The sequence below is a fragment of the Microcaecilia unicolor genome, chromosome 8 (assembly GCF_901765095.1).
Source record: "Microcaecilia unicolor chromosome 8, aMicUni1.1, whole genome shotgun sequence".
Classification (NCBI taxonomy): Eukaryota; Metazoa; Chordata; class Amphibia; order Gymnophiona; family Siphonopidae; genus Microcaecilia; species Microcaecilia unicolor.
This window is the reverse complement of record NC_044038.1, coordinates 181,876,626-181,899,782: the sequence shown is the minus strand read 5'-3', so window position 1 is coordinate 181,899,782 and position 23,157 is coordinate 181,876,626. Positions and strand designations below refer to the sequence as shown.

General features: G+C 45.2%; 1 protein-coding gene across 1 annotated transcript in view; it reads right to left on the bottom strand.

Annotated features, from left to right (window-relative positions):
• HTR4 (5-hydroxytryptamine receptor 4) overlaps positions 1-23,157 on the bottom strand; it is a 240,107-nt gene that overhangs the window by 78,123 nt on the left and 138,827 nt on the right. Inside the window, exons 5-7 of the mRNA XM_030213021.1 lie at positions 19,808-19,961; positions 1,601-1,633; positions 929-1,497 (exon numbers count right to left, since the gene is read on the bottom strand). Coding sequence (XP_030068881.1) covers positions 929-1,497; positions 1,601-1,633; positions 19,808-19,961 — 756 coding nt within the window. The remainder of the gene's footprint in view (positions 1-928; positions 1,498-1,600; positions 1,634-19,807; positions 19,962-23,157) is intronic.

Sequence of the window (23,157 nt, the reverse complement as noted above, 5' to 3'; positions counted from 1 at the left end):
CATCAAATTAATAAAATCTGTAAAAATGAACTTCCTAATCTCAGGAACATAAACAAATCTTTGCATCAGCATCCACCAATGAAAATGCCTCATTATATACACAAATAGGAGGAGCTTCTAGATATGGCGCCTAAAAATCGGGACTGAAATCAGTACTGACTAAGCATATTCTATAATCAACACTGATTATAGAATACACTTAGTCGATACCTCAGTGCCTAAAACAATACTACATCCATTTACACCAGTGAAAATGTGGCATAAATCCCAGTGCATAGATTTACACGTACTGGGCCATATTCTATAACTATGTGTGTAAATTTTAGAATGCCCATGAAATGCCCCTTTTTGCCTGCGTGCGTTAGAAGTTCAGTGCACTTTGTTACGGAATATGCTTAGCGAGTTGTATGCGTAAATTCTATTAGTGTCCATTATTGCTTGTTAAGTGCTGTTATCAGCGCTCATTAGCTTGTTAAGTTGCACGCATTGTTATAGAATCTGCTTGGATTTTGGCGCAGATCTCTAGGCGTGCTAGATAGAATCTGGGGGATAATGTATAGATAGATAAATAGACAGATAGAGAGGTGTGGGTGTGTATGCATGAGAGCTCAGAGAGCAGGCTAAAACAACTCTGTTCCTCTGAATTCTGTGGGCAGCTCTCTGTAAACAAATGGAGATGTCAGTCACTGTGATATATTCATACATACATAATCATAACATGCAATGTGTTAGCTTTGCCTATGACAACAGAAGAGGAGGAAAGACAGGAAAGATTATGTTTATGAAGAATAATCAATGCAGCCTTTTTTGTGATAAAGACATGTTATAAGAAAGAGGTCTTTTGTGCCAGCGCCTATTGCAATAGTGAAGCCGTCAATTGCCACCTGCCTAGCCAATCAAGTTGCCATCTAGCAAGGCAAGCACTCACCTTAGCACATGTGTTGATCCATTTATAGTTGTGGTGGAACATGGAACTGCCTGTCCCAAGATGGAAGGCCTTCGATATCGTTCATCGCCACAGCACAAAATGATGAGGAAGGCACGTCTGAAAGACTTGTTCAAAAAAGCATACAAGAACGGATTCAAGCCTGAGTTAATGTAGCCCAGCCAGAGAAATGCCGTCCATAACTGTCCGGGTACGCTATAATTAATGAAAGGATCCACTACGTTAGTGATAAAAAACGGGGCCCAGCAGAGGCAGAAGCAGCCCATGATAATACAGAGTGTTTTGGCCGCTTTGGTTTCGGTTCTCATGCGGTGGTTGCTGTGTTGGTCGGGATGCTGCTGCCGGTGGTCCGTGGGTGCCCCGGCTCGCTGTAGCACCCTAATTTGACGTGCATGTTCTCTGGCTGTGATGTAGATCCTGTAATAGGCCAGCACCATCAGGAAAAATGGAATGTAGAACGCTACCACCGAGCATGTGATGGCATAAGGCTTGTTCACCATGAAGATGCAGTAGGTGGAGTTGGAAACCTTGTTAAATTTTCTTTGCTCTATCTGAAAGAGGAAATGGAGAAAGGAGCACATTATAGATTCCACTGACCTATAACACATTACAAACTTTACAGCAATCCCTGACTTGACTTGTAAATATAGAAACCTTTAATGTCTTCATTTCTTCGATCACTGATGTCTTGAATTCATTAGGTGGCAGAGAGAGGAAGGAAATGAGATCAGTGTGGACATTATGGATACAATCAAACTGAACAAAAGCAGTATTCTAGAGCAAAAAAAGTAACCTAATACCAAAAAGACCGCTCTAGCAAAAATAACTAACTGGTGCTTGTTTTTTTAAAAAATGGAGAAAAAAACCCTCAGAAACCATAAGCCAAATTGCCTGAAGGTTTAGAGCGTGGTTAGGACTGATCTTACATCAACTTGTAACACACGCTACAGTTTGATCATTGGGCCAAAAAACTCCATTTTGAAAAAAAGGGGCTCATGGAGTTTTTAATCGCCTCAATATTAAATTGTTGGTAAACAAATTGGTTTTCTTTCAGTGAGTTCATATATAAAGATTCAAAGTCATTCAAATACTTTTTCAAAAGATTATCGCATCAGCATATCAGGAAAATAACACTTAGCTTTTTAATGTGTTAGAACCAGGCACTCGTCGCTGTCCGTTCTACGGGAACCCGTTTCGCCTAGAAACGTGGCTTCTTCAGGAACGGAGTGCTGTAAGAGTATGCTGAAATCTAAGGTAAACAAAAATCATAGCGTAATCATAAAATGAAAGAAAACGATATAGTAATTGCACACCTAAAACTCACACCACGGTCAAACGTACTTTTAGCCAGACGTCTCCAATGCTTCAAGATGGCGCCTTGGCGTCCACGTACAGTAGAACGGACAGCGACGAGTGCCTGGTTCTAACACATTACAAAGCTAAGTGTTATTTTCCTGATATGCTGATGCGATAATCTTTTGAAAAAGTATTTGAATGACTTTGAATCTTTATATATGAACTCACTGAAAGAAAACCAATTTGTTTACCAACAATTTAATATTGAGGCGATTAAAAACTCGATGAGCCCCTTTTTTTCAAAATGGAGTTTTTTGGCCCAATGATCGAACTGTAGCGTGTGTTACAAGTTGATGTAAGATCAGTCCTAACCACGCTCTAAACCTTCAGGCAATTTGACTTATGGTTTCTGAGGGTTTTTTTCTCCATTTTTTAAAAAAACAAGCACCAGTTAGTTATTTTTGCTAGAGCGGTCTTTTTGGTATTAGGTTACTTTTTTTGCTCTAGAATACTGCTTTTGTTCAGTTTGATTGTATCCATAAAGATCTCAGCAGGATGTCACAGAATCCATGGTCTTCCGGCTTTAGCTTTTCCAATGATCGAGTAAAGGATTTACTCAGTCTCCCTTCAGAATTTGCCACCCACACATCTGCTTCAACCACTGAGAACGGTTGGAATGACATTACTTTAAAATATAAAAATATCATCAAAATCGAATTGAACAGTGGTTTATTAATTGAATACTGTAAGAGAGAAAAGATCCCTCGTGGTCTACGTATCAATAAAGCTCCTCAGTGTTATACAGTGGATGGTGACTTTGTTGATAAATGGAATGGTATATTAAACAAGTGTTCACTCGATTTGATGTTATTAATAATTGAAAAAAGTCAAACTGACTTGAACAATCTCAAAACTGAATTAGACAATGACCTGATCAAAATTAAAAATAACATTACATCAGCTGATTTTGACAAACAACATCTTCTCCTCAAGGAAAATATAGACAAATTTCGCGACAATGTTAAAAAATCAAAATTGAAAAAACTAACCAGAGATGAAAAAGATTATTCTTCAAATAATGTTTACCCGTGGATGCGAACGGAAGTAGAAATAATCACAGATAAGAAATCGACCACAGCTTACGAATCATCATCGTCTTTGAGCAGTACCGGTGAATCCTCTGACACCAATAAAAAAGTTTTTTAGGGAACAGATTTCAACGCAGGGGAAGAGGAGGCAGACGAGGCTACATAGGTCAGCGGAACAGACCATGGACAAGGTCTCAAAAATAGAACTGGTGGTCATCAATTTATCAAGCAGAGAACTTACTTCAATAGAACAAACAGTCCTGCTCAAAGGTTTTTCTTTCGTTCCGTCTACTCATTTCAATGATTTCCAATTTCATATTGATCTGGAAAAGTTTATTAGAAAATTAGAGCTTAAACTTTTCTTCCAAAATCAAGAAGACACATATGATAAGACCATTGTTAGACCCAAGTCTACCTGGAAACCCTCTGTTCCACAGGCTCCGGCACTTCAGACGTTTAAAAGCATGGTCCTCAAAGACCTGGAGGACTTAAAATCAGAAAGAGGCGTTCTACATCAAAAAAACTACAATATCACCAGAGATGAAATGAATGCACTTAAGGACCTCAGAAATGATGACAAAATCATCATAAAAAAGGCAGACAAGGGCGGAGCAATCGTTCTTCAAAACCGGAGTGATTACATCGATGAAGGACTTAGACAATTGAATGACACCAGATATTATAAGAGATTGACATTAAATCCAACTAAGAGATTACAGTCGCTCATCAATAGAATAACCAACAAAGCACTTAATGAAGGCTTTATCACTCCGAAGGATAAAAAATTCTTATGTTGTCAACATCCTATTATTCCAACTATGTACTTTTTGCCTAAAGTACACAAACGATTGACCAATCCTCCAGGCAGACCTATTCTGTCTGGCAGAAATTCAATCTTAGAACCTTTGTCAACCTTTATCGATACTTTTTTAAGGACAGAAGTATCCAAATATCCATCTTATATCAGGGATACAACCCACTTCCTTTGTAAACTTTAGGAGGTAAACTTTGTCTCTGATAATGTCCTGATGGTCACCCTAGACATATGTTCTTTATATACCACCATACCTCAAGATGAGGCACTTGATACAATCAAATCAACATTGGACAAAAGAGTCAGACCACACGCTATACCCACAGAATTTCTATTAACACTAGCAGGGATAGCGATGAAAGAAAATTACTTCCTGTTCCTTGACAAGATGTACCTACAAACCAGTGGGGTAGCGATGGGGGCAACTTTTGCCCCGTCAATAGCAAATCTCTATATGTCCAATTTTGAATCAACATGGATTGCTTGTTCCCCATTCCATCATGTCATACTACACTGGTGGAGGTATATAGATGACATTTTTATGCTTTGGGGGGGCACAGAGTTAGACCTTCAGCGGTTCATGCGTTGGCTGAACAGTTGTCATCAGGACATTCAGTTTACTGAACAGCACTCACATAATTGTATCCATTATCTAGACGTGGAGATTAACATTGTTTCCAATAAATTTGTCACCAAAGTATTCAAGAAAAGCACGGATCGAAACACATTTCTTCACAACTCAAGCTGCCATCCTACACATCTCAAAAACAGTCTTCCTTTTTCTCAAATGCTAAGGTTAAGACGCATCTGTACCGACCTGTCTATGTTTAAAATTCAGGCAGAAGAACTAATGTCCAATTTATTGAAGAGGGGCTATTCTAAGTCTGACCTCAAAAAAATCGCAGGGCCAAGTGCAACGACAGAGATTTACTCTTGAGAAGTACGTCAAAATGTCAAACAGAAGAAAACAATCTCACTATGGTCATGCGTTACACTGAGCACAGTCCCTATCTTGCGAATCTGATCAAACACAGATGGGACATTATGAGATCAATGAGTGCATTTGAAAATACCAATTTACGTATTGCGTTTGCCAGGACGAATAACATCAAAGAAATTGTTAGCCCAGCAGACGTAAGTCTTCCCATTGCCAATATGAAACAAGTTTTAGGACATTACAAATGTGGACATTGTCAAATATGTCATATTACTGAACAAACTAAACAGTTCGTCAATCCCAAAACTAACAGGATTCATAAGTTATCGCAATTTACAAACTGTTTTTCTGATCATGTCATATACTCCCTTTGCTGTCCTTGTAACAAGATCTATATTGGCATGACAACCAGACCATTAAAAGTGAGGATCATGGAACACAGATCCAATATCCGTAGATCCGCTGTTAAAGAACCAATTGTGCAACACTGTATTTCTTTAAAACACAAATTTGAAGATTTACGTTGTTCAGTTTTAGATCAGGTGGGAGCACATCATAGAGGAGGCAATCGGAAATTGACTTTATTAAGAAGGGAGGCAAGGTAGATCTTTGAACTCGATACTTTGGAACCTAACGGGCTGAATAATGCCATTGATTGGCATTACTTTTACTAACGCCTGATACGTAACATGCATGATAGTATTTTAGTCAGCTGACTGTACGTGGACGCCAAGGCGCCATCTTGAAGCACTGGAGACGTCTAGCTAAAAGTTCGTTTGACCGTGGTGTGAGTTTTAGGTGTGCAATTACTATATCGTTTTCTTTCATTTTATGATTACGCTATGATTTTTGTTTACCTTAGATTTCAGCATACTCTTACAGCACTCCGTTCCTGAAGAAGCCACGTTTCTAGGCGAAACGGGTTCCCGTAGAACGGACAGCGACGAGTGCCTGGTTCTAACACATTAAAAAGCTAAGTGTTATTTTCCTGATATGCTGATGCGATAATCTTTTGAAAAAGTATTTGAATGACTTTGAATCTTTATATATGAACTCACTGAAAGAAAACCAATTTGTTTACCAACAATTTAATATTGAGGCGATTAAAAACTCCATGAGCCCCTTTTTTTCAAAATGGAGTTTTTTGGCCCAATGATCGAACTGTAGCGTGTGTTACAAGTTGATGTAAGATCAGTCCTAACCACGCTCTAAACCTTCAGGCAATTTGGCTTATGGTTTCTGAGGGTTTTTTTCTCCATTTTTTTAAAAAACAAGCACCAGTTAGTTATTTTTGCTAGAGCGGTCTTTTTGGTATCAGTGTGGACATTCCCAGGTCACAGTAAAAGAAGGTTTAGCAGTGGATATGCTGTAATCATTAATAAAGTGAAAATAACATGTAGCACTCTCACTCCCAAGTTCTTCATTCATAGCCTTATTCACACCCTTTCATCCTGTGCCTGTAGTCTTTCTGCTTTTCCTCATACTGTTATATTATCCTTTCTGTGCAACTGCTGGAGGGTAAATTAAAAACAGGGCACATAATAATTTTTTTTTTTTTTTTAAAGCACCTATGTTATGATTGCAACATAGGTGTCTATCAGGCTCATTTTCGAAAGAGATGGACGTCCAAAAAGTGACATAAATCGGCACTTAGCCGTCCATCTCACAGAGACGTCCAAATCGGTGTAACTGAAACCCGATTTTGGACGTCTTTCCCTGAAGTCCGTCGCAAGGACGTCCAAATCTCAAGGGGGCGTATCGGAGGCATGTTCAAGGCGGGACTTGGGCGTTCCTATGACTTGGACGTCTTTGAGCCGTAATGGAACAATACAAAGACGTCCAGGACTAAAACTTGGATGTTTTCACCTAGACCTGTTTTTATTACGAATAAGGCACAAAAAGGTGCCCAAAATGACCAGATGACCACTGGAGGGAATCAGGGATGACCTCCCATTACTCCCCCAGTGATCAGTAACCCCATCCCACCCTCATAAAACATGATTAAAAATATTACTTGCCAGCCTCTATGCCAGCCTCAGATGTCATACTCAGGTCCATTACAGCAGCATGCAGGTCCCTGGAGTAGTTTAGTAGTAGGTGCAGTGCACTTCATACAGGTGGGCCCAGGCCCTTACCCCCCTACCTGTTACATTTGTGGAGGAAACAGCAAGCCCTCCAAAACCCAACAGAAACCCTCCGTACAGACATATAGGTGCCCCCTTCACCTGTAAGGGCTATGGTAGTGGTGTACAGTTGGGGGGTAGTGGGTTTTAGGGGGCTCAACAGACAAAGTAATGGAACTGTGTACCTGGGCGCAGTTTATGAAGTCCACTGCAGTGCCCTCTAGGGTGCCCGATTCTGTCCTGGCATGTTAGGGGGCCCAGTGTACTAAAAATGCTGGCTCCTCCCACGTCCAAATGGCTTCAATTTGGACATTTTAGACTTGGACGTCTTTGGCTTCAAAAATGGCTGAAAATCAAAGACGTCCAAATCCAAGGACGTCCAAGGTATTTTCAAACACAAAGATGGACGTCCATCTTTTTTTGAAAATGACCTTTTCCCCACCTCCGAATTTGGATGTTCTACAAAGACGTACAAATTCCAACTTAGACGTTTCTTTCGAAAATGCCCTCTATGTATCTTTATGAAACTTCCCCCCCCCCCAGTGCACAGATCCTCTCACACAAATTAACACTTGCTCTGAGCTGTAAAAGTATGGCAGTACTCTGAGTATTTCACAGAGGACACACATGCACTGAACCTACTCTGTCCCCTTTGCACCTCTGGGACTGTCTGTGTGTAAAGCACACCAACTACATGCAATCTTACCAAGAACTATGGGGGCCTTTTACTAAGGGGCGTAGGCGCCTTCACACGTCCAACACATGCCAAATTGAAACTAGTACTGCATACCCTGGGTGGTAATTCCATTTTTGACATGCATCCAAAACACACGGTATTTTCTATTTTCTATCACGTGACACTTAACCGGCGGTAATCGGCAGTTTACGTGCGCTGGCCGCTTACTGTCCGGTTATCGCATGAGACCTTACCACTAAGTCAATGGGTTGTGGTAAGGTCTCAGCCCCAAAATGGACGTACACTGATTTTAATTTTGTCGCATGTCCATTTTCAGCCACAAAAAGAAATGCCTTTTTTTCCAGGCGCTGAAATTTGACCTGCACACGTTCAAAACACACACCTACACCACCACAGGCTACTTTTCCTATGTTTGCATGCATGCATACTCCTGCATGTGTGTTGTGAGAAAGGGGGCGGCAGATCGGAGGGGTGGGGGAGGAAAGGGCTACCTGTGCCCGCCAGAGATCAAAAGAAGAAAGAGTGGGGCTATAAGAACTACAAGTCCCAGAAGCCCGAGCTGAGCAGGAAGCAGGAGTGGGAAGAGAAGTCCTCTCAGAGGGGAAAGGGGGGGGAGGTTGATTGGGAGATGAAGTCAGAGGAAGGGGATGAGGAACACCTGTGGGAGAAGGGAGTGGAGGAACAGATGGATTGGCAAGGGGGGGAAGGGGGAGGGGAATCAGAGGAAATGGATATCTCAGCCTTTGCTCAGGGCCACCAGTGGAGGAGAAAGAGTGCTGTGTGTACTGGATAACAAAAGGTATGAATTCCTTAACCCAGTGGGTGGTTGTCAGGAGTTAGTGCTGACAAATGAGGGAGGTGGGTCTCTAGGTGTAGCCAGTAGGAAGTGCTAACCTAGAGGAATTCATACCATAGGGGAAAACTTTGGAACTTTATAGAGTTGCTTGAGAAAAGCTGAACTGTGTGATAAACATTTGATTCTGAATAGAGGCCCTAAAGAAAGGGGCCTGTGCCAGGAACAGGGCCCGGGCCAGAGGCCTGGTCGGGGACTTAATAGCCGGACTGGAAAGAATCTAGGCGGCTAATCTACAAGGAGGGGGACTCCACCAGGAAACGTATACTTGCCAGTAGCCGGTAGGGGTTGAACTAAGGGGGTGGGCTACTGGCTGGAGAGAACGCAACTGAGTAAGCCTGAGTGAGGTTTGCATAACTTACAAGGATTGCAGACAGCCCGGAGAGGTGCACTTAGAGCACAGACAGCTCGGAGAGGAGCCGAAGTCTGACATTGGTGCGGCTGGATTGCAGACAGCACGGAGGGGTGCGGCTGGCTTGCAGAGAGGAGCTCCAGTCTGACATTTGGTGGCAGTGGTGGGATCGGTCGAGCCCGGGTTCCAGTAAGCCGAGGAGGAGGGCGGAGGATCGAGCCAGACCAGAAAGCTGGGGAGCTTGAACCCAGAGGCGAACAAACCTCCTGCTGCCGGTGAGCATATGGGGAGCAGGGGGGGATTGGAGTGCGAAGTGGAAGTGTTGTGAAAGTCCACACTTGGGTCTTGTTTTTCTCTTGTGTTTTTTTATAGGAAGAAGATTAAAGTTATCGAGATGGATCCGAAAGAGATGTTTGCCTTTATGACTCACCAATTTCAAAAGCAACAAGAGATGGCACATAAACTTATGGAGGAGTCGTTGGCAGCCTCCCGAGCACAGCAGCAGCCACTTTTGGACCTATTTCAGGAATTCCTGCGGGCTGGAGGCAGAATGTCCGGACCTAGCGAAAGTGGGACAACCTTGCGGGGCGAAGGGACTGCTGGACTGGTAGGACCTGTGGGGGTGAACTGGTTACCTTGGGGAAAATTAACTGAAGTGGATAATATCGAAGATTATCTGGGGGCCTTTGAGAGGGTGGCGGTGACAGCAGGATGGCCTCAGGAGCAATGGACCCTAAGACTAGCTCCTGCGCTGGCTGGGGAAGCTTTAGCGGCTTTTCGGGCCCTACCCACGGGACAAATAACAGACTACACAAGGCTGAAAGCCGCTATTTTGGATAGGTTTGGGCTAAGCAAGCAGACGTACCGCAGGAGGTTTCGGGAGTTCAGGTGGGTGGAGGGAGAGACACCTAGGGTACTTGCTCAGAAACTAAGTGATTTGGCGGGAAAATGGTTAGAGCCTGAAAGACGGTCCATGCAGCAGGTAATGGAAGACCTGGTGCTGGAGCAGTTCTTGGAGTCCTTACCTAGAGGGCTCCAGGTTGACTTGATTAAACGGGGCTGCAGTACCCTCGAGGAGGCAATCCAGAGCCTGGATTGTTTCCTAGAGTCACAGCATTGTGCCCACAAGGGAACCCCGCCGGGAGGGGGGTTGGGAGTTCCAAAAGGGCCTCAGGTTCCAGAAGGTAGGGGCATGAGAGTTTGGGAGGGGAGTAAAGGGGAAGAAAGAATGTGTTATCGTTGTGGGCGGAAGGGCCATGTGAGGAGAGACTGTGTTGTGAAGTTACAATTGGTGGCAGGAGGGGGGAAGGGGGGCAGGCGGGAGTTTTGCCAACGGGTAGAAGTGATGGGGGTGGGGGTGGAGGGGCTGGTGGACTCTGGAGCAGACCAAACTGTGCTTGCCCAGTCCTTGTGGGAGAGGATCAGGGAGAAGGGAGTTGGGAGAGGGGGGAAGAAAGGGCGAGAGGTCACCATACAGTGTGTGCATGGGGCTTCCACTAGATACCCGTTGCGGCAGGTGAGGATCGTAGGCCCTTTGGGGGCTCATTGGGTCTGGGTGGCGGTACTACCTAGGTTGCCTCAGGCCCTTATCTTGGGAAGGGATTGGCCCCCATTTTCACAATATTTGAAAGAGAGAGAGGGGTTAGTGGTTACCCGGTCCCAACGGGGTGCGGAGGGGACGGAACAGGAGCAGGCTTTAGCCCAGATATTTCCGTTTCAGATGGAGATATTGGGGAACCCGGGGAAAACCAGGGATTCGGGGGGGGCATAAGAAGACGGGGCAGCGTCAGCGGGCTCAGTCTATGAAAGACTTGGAGCAGGCGGCGGATTTCCCTGAGGAGGCAGGGGAGGTGCAGGAACAATTCCCCTCCTTTGGGAGGGAGCAGCAAGCCGACCCTACTCTGCAATATGCTTGGGCGCGGGCAAGGGAGGGGGACAGGGAGGTGCAGGGACCCGGGTTTGTGATAGAGCAGGGCCTTCTGTTTCGGAGACCTGAAGGAAACGGAGGGGAGGGGGGACGGAGCCAGTTAGTAGTGCCGAGGGGATTTAGGAACCTACTGTTACGGGTAGCTCATGATCACCCTCTGGGGGGGCATAAAGGAGCTCAGAATACGGTTTCCCAATTGTTACGGCGCTTTTATTGGCCCGGGATATATAAAGAAGTTGAAAAGTATTGTGAGTCTTGTCCTTTATGTCAGAAGGTAGCCGAACAGGGTCCAGGGAGAGTCCCTTTACATCCTTTGCCCCGCATAGGGACCCCCCTAGGGAGGATTGCGATGGACATAATTGGTCCTCTTCCAAAATCGACTCGGGGGTTCTCCTATATCTTAGTAATTATGGATATGGCCACCAGGTTCCCGTGGGCCATTCCTTTACGAAGCATTTCAGCTAAGGTTATTGCTGCGGAACTTATTCACATTTTCTGTGAAGTAGGATTCCCTCGGGAGGTGCTGACTGACCGGGGGTCCAACTTTAGATCACGGGTTCTAGCACAGGTATGGGAGGCCTTCGGGATTGTTCACATTTGTACGGCTGCATATCACCCGCAGACCAATGGCCTAGTAGAACGATTTAATAAGACCCTGAAGGCTTTGCTTAGGAAGGGAGTGGGCTCTTGCCCGGAGAAATGGGATCAATTGCTGCCCTTTGTCCTGTATGTAACGAGGGAGTGTGTGCAGGCCTCCCTAGGGGTGTCTCCCTTCGAGTTGTTCTTTGGGCGAGCACCAAGGGGGGTCTTGGATATAGTGAGAGAAAGATGGGTACCCCCGGAAGCCATAAGTACATAAGTACATAAGTAGTGCCATACTGGGAAAGACCAAAGGTCCATCTAGTCCAGCATCCTGTCACCGACAGTGGCCAATCCAGGTCAAGGGCACCTGGCATGCTCCCCAAACGTAAAAACATTCCAGACAAGTTATACCTAAAAATGCGGAATTTTTCCAAGTCCATTTAATAGCGGTCTATGGACTTGTCCTTTAGGAATCTATCTAACCCCTTTTTAAACTCCGTCAAGCTAACCGCCCGTACCACGTTCTCCGGCAACGAATTCCAGAGTCTAATTACACGTTGGGTGAAGAAAAATTTTCTCCGATTCGTTTTAAATTTACCACACTGTAGCTTCAACTCATGCCCTCTAGTCCTAGTATTTTTGGATAGCGTGAACAGTCGCTTCACATCCACCCGATCCATTCCACTCATTATTTTATACACTTCTATCATATCTCCCCTCAGCCGTCTCTTCTCCAAGCTGAAAAGCCCTAGCCTTCTCAGCCTCTCTTCATAGGAAAGTCGTCCCATCCCCACTATCATTTTCGTCGCCCTTCGCTGTACCTTTTCCAATTCTACTATATCTTTTTTGAGATACGGAGACCAGTACTGAACACAATACTCCAGGTGCGGTCGCACCATGGAGCGATACAACGGCATTATAACATCCGCACACCTGGACTCCATACCCTTCCTAATAACACCCAACATTCTATTCGCTTTCCTAGCCGCAGCAGCACACTGAGCAGAAGGTTTCAGCGTATCATCGACGACGACACCCAGATCCCTTTCTTGATCCGTAACTCCTAACGTGGAACCTTGCAAGACGTAGCTATAATTCGGGTTCCTCTTACCCACATGCATCACTTTGCACTTGTCAACATTGAACTTCATCTGCCACTTGCACGCCCATTCTCCCAGTCTCGCAAGGTCCTCCTGTAATCGTTCACATTCCTCCTGCGACTTGACGACCCTGAATAATTTTGTGTCATCGGTGAATTTAATTACCTCACTAGTTATTCCCATCTCTAGGTCATTTATAAATACATTAAAAAGCAACGGACCCAGCACAGACCCCTGCGGGACCCCACTAACTACCCTCCTCCACTGAGAATACTGGCCACGCAATCCTACTCTCTGCTTCCTATCTTTCAACCAGTTCTTAATCCATAATAATACCCTACCTCCGATTCCATGACTCTGCAATTTCTTCAGGAGTCTTTCGTGCGGCACTTTGTCAAACGCCTTCTGAAAATCCAGATATACAATATCAACCGGCTCCCCATTGTCCACATGTTTGCTTACCCCCTCAAAAAAATGCATTAGATTGGTGAGGCAAGACTTCCCTTCACTAAATCCGTGCTGACTTTGTCTCATCAGTTCATGTTTTTGTATATGCTCTGCAATTTTATTCTTAATAATAGCCTCCACCATCTTGCCCGGCACCGACTTCAGACTCACCGGTCTATAATTTCCCGGATCTCCTCTGGAACCCTTCTTAAAAATCGGAGTAACATTGGCTACCCTCCAGTCTTCCGGTACTACACTCGATTTTAGGGACAGATTGCATATTTCTAACAGTAGCTCCGCAAGTTCATTTTTTAGTTCTATTAATACTCTGGGATGAATACCATCAGGTCCCGGTGATTTACTACTCTTCAGCTTGCTGAACTGACCCATTACATCCTCCAAGGTTACAGAGAATTTGTTTAGTTTCTCCGACTCCCCCGCTTCAAATATTCTTTCCGGCACCGGTGTCCCCCCCAAATCCTCCTCGGTGAAGACCGAAGCAAAGAATTCATTTAATTTCTCCGCTACGGCTTTGTCCTCCTTGATCGCCCCTTTAACACCATTTTCGTCCAGCGGCCCAACCGACTCTTTGGCCGGTTTCCTGCTTTTAATGTATCTAAAAAAATTTTTACTATGTATTTTTGCTTCCAACGCTAATTTCTTCTCAAAGTCCTTTTTTGCCCTCCTTATCTCCGCTTTGCATTTGGCTTGGCATTCCTTATGATCTATCCTGTTACTTTCAGTTGGTTCTCTTCTCCACTTTATCTTACCTTCATGATTTAAAGGGGCGCTTGAGGCGGTTGGGGGTTTACTCCAGAGACAGATGGCAGGCGGCTCAGCAGTATCAGAAGGTCTCCTATGATAAAAAGACCCGGGACCGGGAGGTGGCGATAGGGGATAAAGTGCTGATCATGGTCTCAGATAGTCCTCATAAATTTAGTGGGAACTGGAGGGGCCCGATGATAGTTACGAGGCGGTTGAGCCCAGTCACGTATGAAGTGAGGAATGAACGGGGGAGGAGGCAGACTTATCATATAAATTTGATCAAACCTTGGCAGGCCCGGGAGGTTTGTTGGGCGACTGCAGAGGATTTAACGGAGGAGGATCTAGGTCCCCAGATATCGGAGATGGATTCTAAAGGGGGGTTGCAGGTGGGAGAGGATTTAGAGGGACCCCAAAAGGAGCAGATAAGGGCTCTTTTGGGGGAATTTAAGGATGTGCTGACTCCTTGCCCAGGGGCAACGAGATTGATTACGCACGATATCGTAACGGGGGAGGGAAAGGTAGTAAGGCAAAGACCGTATAGGTTATCCCCCATGAAGCAGCAAGAGGTGAATCCGCAGGTTAAGGAAATGTTGGAATATGGGGTGATTGAGGAATCACACAGCCCCTGGGCAAGCCCGGTAGTGCTGGTGCCCAAGACAGATGGAACCTGGCGGTTTTGCATTGATTTTCGGCAAGTTAATGCTCTATCGGACCCGGATGCTTATCCGATGCCGAGGATAGAGGAACTGCTAGACCGACTAGGGTCAGCCCGGTTTCTGTCAACGCTTGACTTAACAAAAGGCTATTGGCAGATTCCGCTCTCTACTGCAGCTAAGCCCAAGACAGCCTTTTGTACTCCGCTTGGCCTGTTTCAGTTCAAGCGGATGCCATTTGGCTTGAATTCGGCGGCGGCCTCTTGCCAACGCCTGTTAGATCAGGTGTTGAGGCCTCATCAGGCATATGCCGCCGCGTATCTAGATGATGTCATCATACATAGCCAAGACTGGGGGTCTCATCTACTCCAGGTGGGGAAGGTATTAAACGCTTTTCGGAAAGCTGGGCTTACACTGAATCCCCAAAAATGTTATTTTGCGCAACGAGAGGTGAAATATTTGGGTTACAAGGTGGGAAATGGCCAGATAAAACCGTTACAGGGTAAAGTCGAGAGTATTCAACTGTTTCCCCGCCCGGAGACCAAAAAATTGATGAGGGGTTTTTTGGGTCTAGTGGGATACTATCGAAGATTCATTCCTCACTTTGCTACATTGGCTGCTCCTTTGACTGAGATGTTAAAGAAGGATAGGCCCAACCGGTTAAGGTGGGGGGAGGTGGAGCAGGGAGCGTTTGTGGCCCTACGGCAAGCCCTGTGTGAGGAACCTGTGCTTAGGGCCGTAGATTTTGATAGAGAATTTATCCTACACACGGACGCTTCGGGCACCGGGTTGGGGGCAGTGCTGTCGCAGGGTTTTGAGGGGGAGGAACACCCAGTATTGTATTTGAGCCGGAAGTTGCTCCCTCATGAAACGAGGTATGCCACTATTGAAAGGGAATGTCTAGCCGTGAAATGGGCCATACAAAAATGTCAGTTCTATCTAGAGGGACGGACATTCAAGTTGTTTACAGATCATGCCCCTTTAAAGTGGTTGGCCCGGATGAAAGATAGCAATGCCAGATTGATGAGGTGGTATCTGGCATTGCAACCCTTTCAATATCACATTGAGCATAAAGCAGGGAAGTTGTTGCCTCATGTGGATGTCTTGAGTCGGGTTGCTAGCCCGGGGAACGTTGGAGAAAGGGGCTAGCAATCGCTTAAAGAGGGAGGTATGTGAGAAAGGGGGCGGCAGATTGGAGGGGTGGGGGAGGAAAGGGCTACCTGTGCCCGCCAGAGATCAAAAGAAGAAAGAGTGGGGCTATAAGAACTACAAGTCCCAGAAGCCCGAGCTGAGCAGGAAGCAGGAGTGGGAGGAGAAGTCCTCTCAGAGGGGAAAGGGGGGGGAGGTTGATTGGGAGATGAAGTCAGAGGAAGGGGATGAGGAACACCTGTGGGAGAAGGGAGTGGAGGAACAGATGGATTGGCAAGGGGGGGAAGGGGGAGGGGAATCAGAGGAAATGGATATCTCAGCCTTTGCTCAGGGCCACCAGTGGAGGAGAAAGAGTGCTGTGTGTACTGGATAACAAAAGGTATGAATTCCTTAACCCAGTGGGTGGTTGTCAGGAGTTAGTGCTGACAAATGAGGGAGGTGGGTCTCTAGGTGTAGCCAGTAGGAAGTGCTAACCTAGAGGAATTCATACCATAGGGGAAAACTTTGGAACTTTATAGAGTTGCTTGAGAAAAGCTGAATTGTGTGATAAACATTTGATTCTGAATAGAGGCCCTAAAGAAAGGGGCCTGTGCCAGGAACAGGGCCCGGGCCAGAGGCCTGGTCGGGGACTTAATAGCCGGACTGGAAAGAATCTAGGCGGCTAATCTACAAGGAGGGGGACTCCACCAGGAAACGTATACTTGCCAGTAGCCGGTAGGGGTTGAACTAAGGGGGTGGGCTACTGGCTGGAGAGAACGCAACTGAGTAAGCCTGAGTGAGGTTTGCATAACTTACAAGGATTGCAGACAGCCCGGAGAGGTGCATTTAGAGCACAGACAGCTCGGAGAGGAGCCGAAGTCTGACATTGGTGCGGCTGGATTGCAGACAGCACGGAGGGGTGCGGCTGGCTTGCAGACAGCACGGAGAGGTGCAACTAGAGCGCAGACAGCCCGGAGAGGAGCTCCAGTCTGACAGTGTATAAAGGCCATTGTCACCTGGAAAATGTGCTTTTTTATACAGAAAATACTTTATAAGGTGACCCTCATAAAGGCAGGCTCTAGTCTTACACTTCTAAACTTTTACCTTGTTATTTACATAACTCCAGATTCATTAACACATCAGGATCACCAGTGGCAACACCCAGAGGCAAGATGCTTCTTCACCTGGGAGACACAATGGTCTATTCATGGCAGGGGCATAGCCACTGGTGGCTTTCTACTGTCCCCTAAAATTTGCCACCTGAGGCAAGTGCCTCACTGTGCCTAATATTTATGTTTAGTTTATTAGAATTTGCTAAATTGCTTTTTTTAAAACATAAATCAAAGTGATGTACATTATAAAAATAAAGTACAATTAGGAAAGAAATGCCGTTAATTTATAGGAAAGCTTACAGTTATACTAAGAAAAGTTCACCCCATGCACTGATTGCCTGTCCTTCAAGGAAGTTGAAATGTCATTAATAAAATGCCTCAGCAAAAAATGGAGTCTTAAGGTTAACCTTAAATTTCTTTAGAGATGGTTCAGACCTAATGGTTAACGGAAAAGAGGAGCATGAAATAAAAAGCAGTCTTTCACATAGCTCATAATAGGCTTCTTTTGGACTCAGCAGGATAAGTCTGTGATCATTTATAGAATGTAAGCATCAAGCCAGAGTATAAGGAATAGTTAATTTGGCCAAATATTCTGGAATACCTCTAGGAATTAAAGTAAACAATTTTAATTGATTTCTGTAATATATGGGAAGTCAATGTCATTTTTGAAGGATGGAACTGCCCCTGCCAGAGCCCCAGTTTCTATTCTTTCTGGAAAACACCTTCCACTTGGAAATGTCTAGAAAAACCACCACATCTTCTAGATGATGTCACTGGGAAACACCTGTGCAGACACTTCGGTAATTGGTAATGAAGGGGAAGATTTTACACATATCATCCGGTGCATTACTTCAAAGGCCTTCGCCTGGTAAAACGTGACTGCATCTACCTGAGGTTCCCGCTTTTCATTGGGTTAAAAAGTGCTGGTCTTGGTGGAGGGAGGGGAGAAGACGTAAACATTAGGGGATCGATGCTGAAAATTATTTAACTGAACAGGACAGAATATTTCCCAGTTCAATCGAGCTGACCAGATAACCAGAGCTCACAGTGAATATCTAACTATCACACCATCTCTGATTGGTTTCCAGGCACTCTAGATGCAGAGTCGGGAAGGGCTGATATTGGATAACTATCCTGCACATAGAATTAACCTAATTTGCCCTGACAGTTATCTGGGGACCACAACCTGAATCATAGGAGCCAACTTTTCCAAATTATTGGGGGGTGCTAAGCCCAGTGGAAATAACCCTTCCCTGGACACATACAAGGAATTTTCTCAATATTGGGGGTGCTCAAGCACCCACAGAGTCAGCTCCTATAGCCTGAATATCAGCAGCACTCAGATAACTTCTGGCAGCAAAACAAGACCTAGACAATCAGGGCCCAATATTCAGCCGGCGGCGATTGGCGTTTTGCTGACTGCTGCTGGCGTTAAGCCCAGAAATTGAATGATGGGCCACATCCAGGATTTGACTTTGGTACTGAATTTCCAGGTTTGCAGGCACTTACCTGGCTATAGGTCACCACATGAAGATAGGACTGAGTTTAATGTGGCACTTTTTATGTGGTTAACCTGACCAGAGAAGTGCAGACTCCACCCCAGGAACACCCCCAAAATAGCTGATTTTCTGTTCAGCGCTAAACAATTATTTTCAGCAGCACTGTGTTTCTGTTTATTGAACTTAAGTGCCGCTGAAAATTAGGGGTTAACCCCAAAACAGGCGATTTAACTGGCCAGAAGCCATCACTTTGAATATTGCTCCCTCAGTGGTGATGCCCGGATTAGGCCCATCATTGAATATCTGGCTCAAACCATGGAAGTCAGTGTTTTAAAAATTGCTGTTCACCACCGACTGAATATCAGGCCCTAGATTTTTACGGACTTCCTCTGAGTCACCCGAAACCAGTAGCAGGTGCAATTGTACAAGCCTTCAGTACATGCATAGTTGATATGAGCTATTTTGGGAAAATTTTGCTAAGAGCCTAACTGAGAGCTACTGGACTGAGAACATTTTTAATTGACCATCTCTTTGACAGATACAGGAAATAGGGTTATTAAGTGGAATATTACAGGCATAGAGCCAAGAGGCAGCTTAATGTTAGAAGGGTGGGCTGAGAACCAGGAAATCCAGGTTCATATCCCATGGCAGCTCCTTGTGGTCTTGGGTGATTCACTTAACTCTCCATTGCCTGAGTCTGATGCTGAGCAGATTCTGGCACCGTGCCAAACCCCCACCCCCCAATCCTTATGGTGGGTCAGCATCAGCACAGTGTTGTCTCTCACTGCAAACAACCTTGTATTGTATCAAGATAACCATGGGTCATTCATTGTGTGGTCACCAGGAGTCAGTTTGACTCAAGGGCACATCTGGATCTGGAATGAAAGGACATTGCTACACAAGGCTTCCTTGTGATCGATATTCAAGGCAGTGTCATGTGGCGAAGAAGTACTGGAGAAGGAGTGGGACTAAAACTTCCAAATACATTCTATACTTTATGAAATACCTGATGCTTCTGTAAATGGCTGCAAGGGAGAAAAGTGACTTCTGCCGTTGAACTCTGACCCCATCTGCAGACCTTCTGACTGACTGTTGGTAGGAATTTGGCAGGTCACCTGATACTGTAGGTAGCACTTGGGGTTACAAAGTGTGCACTGATCACAGAAAATGTGACAAGACTAAAGGACAATTAAGCTCTTAACATTTAATTGTAATTTCAAGAATTTTCATTACGCTTTCTCCACAGGAATTTAATCTCCTTCCCCAGTTTTCTCTACCTTCCCAGCTAAAGATTAGCTCCTTCTGAACCCTAGAATAGGTCCTCTTTGGGCAAAGTCTGTAGTACTCTCAGTGCTCAAGACGTACCTGTCCTGTGGACAAATGGAAAGGAGTTTTTCCCCATTTATACCAATCTGGAGTCTTTCTAAAACCTGAATTTACAAGGAACCTTTGAACATATGTAATGAAAAATACAACTTTCCTACTCACCAGATCTATGATCCCAATGCTATTCCAGCCTTGCATAATAGGGAGGAATGAAATAAATGTTGGAATTACCCAGCATCCTCCGAGCATCAGCATGATGCGCACAGGAGTCATCTTGTTTCTGTAAACCAGCGGCTGGCAGCAAATAGCATAATACCTTAAAAAAGAGAGAAAACAAGCAATGCAGAGGGCTGCAAAATGAAATGGGAACATCTTCATTTTCACATCAAAATCCGTAAGATTCCCTGCCTAAAAACAGTAACAGAAATGTAGGAATCTCCTAAGTCCTTTGCACATGTTATTTGCACATCCCAGCCTAGCAGAAGGGCTGTTGGCTTTTTTTTTTTTTTTTTAAATAAACTAGAACCTGCAGTCAATCTTGAAGAAGTTGTATGAGTTGGGTTGAGTAGTGACATGGTTGTGTGGGACAGCTGTGGAGCCGGTTTACTCTCTGGAAAGAAAAGGGAGCTGGTGTTGAAGGACATTTTTCCTTCTCTGTCCAGAACAAGAAAATTAAAATCAACTAATCAAGTGACCTCAGAAGAGCCTCAGGTATTTACATTTTGGAAAGTGTCATGATTGCGCCCAGCAGAGAGGCTACAAAAATTGCAGGTAAAAAAAGGAAACTGTAGGAGCAACAGAAATTCCCATATCGTAGCTGTGGAGGGAAAGGAAGCCAAAATGGTCCCAAGAACTTTCATTTATGGCTTCCTAGAGTCTGTGTGTGCGTCTAAGAGTTTTTATTTGTTGGACTGTCCTGATTCTCAAGTAACCTAAAACACTCCGGAAATCTCACAAGGCTATATTGACTTTTTTCAGAGCTCAGCAACACCCGAATAACAACAGTAATAACAACGGTCAGTCAATTACTGAAAAGCATTTAATGGTACAGCAAGAGCTGCAATGCACCAGTTTTCAATGACACTGTTCAATCCATTGCTCTGGTGGAATAAAGTGTCAGACACAGCTCTGTTACCAGCCATCTATGCCTGAAAGCAAAGTCAGACTTATTCTAGCTCTTAAGTAGACAGACGGCCTGACCATCAGTAAAGCCCCAACCATAACTGAAATTTATAGATTGGAAAAGACCTGGAAAAATCTGCAGAAACAGGAGTCATTTTCATTGATGAATCTAAAGTTATTGTATATATTTGCTAGGGTTGAGAGTGCAAGAGGCTGTGTATTATAAAAGAGCCCCAGAAAAGCAGCAGAAATCATGGCTAAAATGAAGCAGTGAACACTTTTGCATGCTTAGAGGCAGGTGTAAATATTCAGAAGAATAAATAAAGTACGTACATAAATTGAAACTCTAGCAGTGCACCACCCAAAACCTGCCTCTGAACACACCTATACCAAAGCCATGTGTAAGTGACTTGTTTATTTATTTTACTAATTTATATATTGTCTATTACCTAGGGGCATCTTTCACCAAGCTGCGGCAAAAGGGGGCCTGCGCTGGTGTCAGCGTGTGTTTTTGACAAGTGCTGAGGCCCCCTTTTACTGCAGCAGGTCTTGCTTTTCTGCAGGAAATGGCCGTGCGGCAAGTAAAGCACTTGCTGTATGGCCATTTCAGGGGAGAGCCCTTACCAGCACCCACTGAGGTGGCTATAAGGGCTCCTGCACTAACCCGGCAATAACTGAGCAGCTTGCGGCACTGCCCGGTTATCTTTTTGTAGCACTGGATATGACAGCACACTGGGGGTGGGAAGTGCCGCTGGGCTGCTGCAGTAGCCCAGCGGTACTTCCTTTTTAGTGAGTGGTAAGCCCGTGTTGGGCTTTCTGCCGCGTTGTAAAAGGGGCTCTAGGTGATTTAGAAAACAACCATGCATAATAAAAACAAATAAAATATAAAACACTAGTAAAAAAGGCCCGTTTCCGAAACCAATGAAACGGGCGCTAGCATGTGGCTTTTTGTGTGTGTGTGTGTGTGTGTATGTGTCACAGAGTTATTTTGTGTGTGTGTGTGAGTGTGTGAGGGTGCGGTGTGTGTGCAGGTTGTTGATGTGTGCCTTTTTTTGTTTCTTTTTTGCTTGGGGGTTGTGGGATGTGCTGTGCTGTGCTGGCAAAGTGGGTTGGATTGGTGTGTGGCTTTGAGGGTGTGTTTCTGTTGTATTGTGTGTGTGTGGTTTTGTCTGTCATGGAGGTTTGTGGAGGGGGGTCTTTCTGTTGGTGAAATGTAAATGTGGTTGTAGGGGGGTCAGCCTTTGCTGAGTGGTGGGTTTTTTTTTTCCAGGTTTTTTTTTTTTTTGTGTTGTGCTGAGGCAGCAGTGTTGTTTTAGATGGGTGGAAGGTAGAGGAGCACGTTCTTTGTCTGTTGGTATTTTTTGGCCGTTTCAGGGCTGCTGTAGGGGAATGCTGGAAGAGAAATGTGCTGTTGGAAGCAGCGCCATCTTTTTCCATTGGGCTGGGGTCCTGGGCATCCTGGAGGTGGGTGACGGCTTGCCTGAGGACGGGGATGGTTGTTTTAAGTTGGCGGAAGGGAGAAGGCCGTCTGGGGGTGATCCGGTATGTTTGGTCCATTTCAGGCCGGCTGCAGGGGAATGCTGAAATATTTATGCGCTGCAGGAATCAGCGCCGTCTTTTTCCGGGTGCTCGGGGAATCCCCGAGGTGGGAGACAGCTTGCCTGAGGCTGGGGATGGTTGGGCACGTCCTTGGCCGCTTCGGCAAAAGGGGAAAAGGAAGGGGGTGGGGAGTTACCTGCAGCCGCGTGAGAAACCGGGTATTCTTTGTTTGTTTTGTATTATTAGTTTGCATTTCTGTTGAAGAAAGAGTGGATGCCTTTCGAATGATGGAGGTGGTGCGTCAGTGTGCGGTTGTTTGGTTAGTTTGGCAGCCAGTCTCCAGCGATTCCTAGGCAGGGAAGGAGTACTCCTCCCCCTTCCTTGGTCGCTGTTTGCTGCTGGCTGGGTCGCGGGTAATCCTTCCAGCTGGGCCGCCGCTTGTCCTGTTCGCCCATGTCCCAGATGGTGATGGGCACGTTGTTTTCCGGCTCCTCCGACTCCATGTCAAGCGATCCCAAATATAGTCTTTGCTATAGGCCCTCTGGCACTCTTCAGTACTGGCATTAGGCATTTAAAAATTTCTCCCCCCCCCCCCCCCCCCCCCCCCCCGGTCTATTTTTGCACATACCCACAGCAGGAATATTCTTCTCTCGTTCCAGTGGTGGTTCTGTGCTCTCCGTGACTTTGTAAAGGATTTTTCACATGTACAGACCCTTTTATAAAATTACCCTACACATATGCAATAAGGCAAGCACTTCTATGTGACACAGGAGGGGAATGTGGACAAACCACGAACGGATTTGCAATTTGTGCATGTATTTGACAGAATATGTGTACATGGATAAATACAG